Source organism: Triticum dicoccoides, chromosome 3A (genome assembly GCF_002162155.2).
Source record: "Triticum dicoccoides isolate Atlit2015 ecotype Zavitan chromosome 3A, WEW_v2.0, whole genome shotgun sequence".
In the NCBI taxonomy this organism is placed as follows: domain Eukaryota; kingdom Viridiplantae; phylum Streptophyta; class Magnoliopsida; order Poales; family Poaceae; genus Triticum; species Triticum dicoccoides.
Window position 1 is genome coordinate 191,163,815 of NC_041384.1, and position 1,806 is coordinate 191,165,620.

Sequence of the window (1,806 nt, forward strand, 5' to 3'; positions counted from 1 at the left end):
ACTTCCTGTATTAGTATGTAGTTGAACAGAATATTTTTCCAAAAACGGGACACAGTATCTCCAAACTTGGCATCATAAACGGCAGACACTAAGCTCGTGATCATTTGTTGAACTTTTAGTCTGGCACGTAGCAGTGTCAATATCATGGCCAGATCTTCTCTCAAGTAAGTGAAATCCATGTTTTACTTTCTTGCTTTATAACTTAGTGCATCCTCTTCCAGTATCAGAAGATGATGAACTCAGACATGATGTTGTATATGGATAAACAAAAACAAAGCAGATTATATATACATATAATCATCTTAATAAAGAATTGCAATAGCTAAAGATTAACAAATTAAATTATCTGAACCCAAAGTGCCGTGAATAATCTGTATATTTATTGCTTCTTCTGATCTTAGCTACCACTTTCAAACCCTCAGTATATGTAGTGCACTTGACCATCTATTTGGAACATTCTGCTTGCACTGGGGGTGTCTAAGCATGGGAGAGGGGAGTTGCCATGATGTTAACATCACACATCGACATTACTTCATATTACAAAGCAAATTCCGGAGTGGTTCTTGGTCCACCAGCCATCTCACCGAAGTCGACATTGTCGCCTCCGCATCTGTACCCTCTCCAGTTCCACCATCGCCAACAGCGTAGTCAGAATATTGATAGTAACAAAATACACCAAATGGCCCAAGGCCCTGATTCATCATTTGGTGTATCTAAGAAAATTCATTGTTGGTGTATCTAAAAATTACTATATACCAAGTGATGAAAGGGCCAAACTGCGCCAATTAAAGATTGCAATATTTCTTAACTTTTTTTATGAAACAAATGAGTTAAGTGCTGACCAAGAATTAAACCAAAGTATGTCGTCCTAGTTTTATGCAAACGCGAGGGGTGTGTGGATATTGTCTAAAATGCAACAAACTTGCATAAATTCTCATATATGCAGTTCTTTATTCATTCCCACGTTTTTCATAATATTTAGAAGCACAAGATAATAGTAGTAGAGGACTGAAAGAGAAAATAATACCAGAGGTAATGAGCATTGAGCAGCACGAAAAAACCATGTGGAAAAGGCCTATTGTATTTTTACATCTTCCAGATGCTACGGATAGATACCACAGCCCGACAAAAATCCATAAATCTACCGCAATAGTCAATTTGTACTGTATCAATTTCTTGTCCTAACCAAAATTCATTGTTGGTGTATCTACAAAATACTATATACCAGGTGATGAAAGGGCCAAACTGCGCCAAATAAGATTGCAATATTTCTTATCTTGTTTTTTTTTTGAAACAAATGAGCTCTTTGAATGCAAAGAACAGATAAGTGCTAACCAAGAATTAAACCAAAGTATGTTCTGATGTAGATTTGTTACCAGCATCTCTAGCATAAAGGAAATCAATGTCAATAACAGCCTCTAAAATCTCAGTCCATAAAAACTAAGATGCTCCTCAAGTGTTTTTCTGTTTCCATAGCAAATCATCGAGCTTATTATAGCAGCATGAACAGTCAATACATTCCATTAATACGCAGACTAAAATACATACCAGGTGAACATATGGTGGAGGATGGAGTTTGAATTTGGCTCTCGCGAAGCTGGGGGCGACTGCGGCCCCGCCGCCGCCCTCGCCGCGCCCGCCCCTTCCCTCTCCCCGCCGGCAACCTCCTGCCCGCCGCCTGGCCCTCCTGCCTCCTCCTTGGCCGTCGCCCCTCCCGCTCAGCCCTCCTCGCCACCTGCTCCGGCCCCGCTGGGCTGATGTGGCCGAGGGCGACGACCGCGAGGCCGGGTGGAGCAGCGCGACCCC

General features: G+C 41.6%; 1 protein-coding gene across 21 annotated transcripts in view; it reads right to left on the reverse strand.

The window, feature by feature from the left end:
• Positions 1-1,806, reverse strand: part of LOC119267821 — a 24,763-nt gene that overhangs the window by 3,444 nt on the left and 19,513 nt on the right. The window contains exon 1 of one of the 21 annotated variants that reach the window (XR_005132689.1): positions 1,549-1,671. The exons of 19 other annotated variants lie outside the window; for them this stretch is intronic. Coding sequence is in view for 1 of the 2 variants with exons in the window: in XM_037549261.1 (XP_037405158.1) it covers positions 585-704 (120 nt within the window). In the remaining variant the exon portion in view is untranslated. One more of the 21 variants, XM_037549261.1, reaches the window with a different exon arrangement.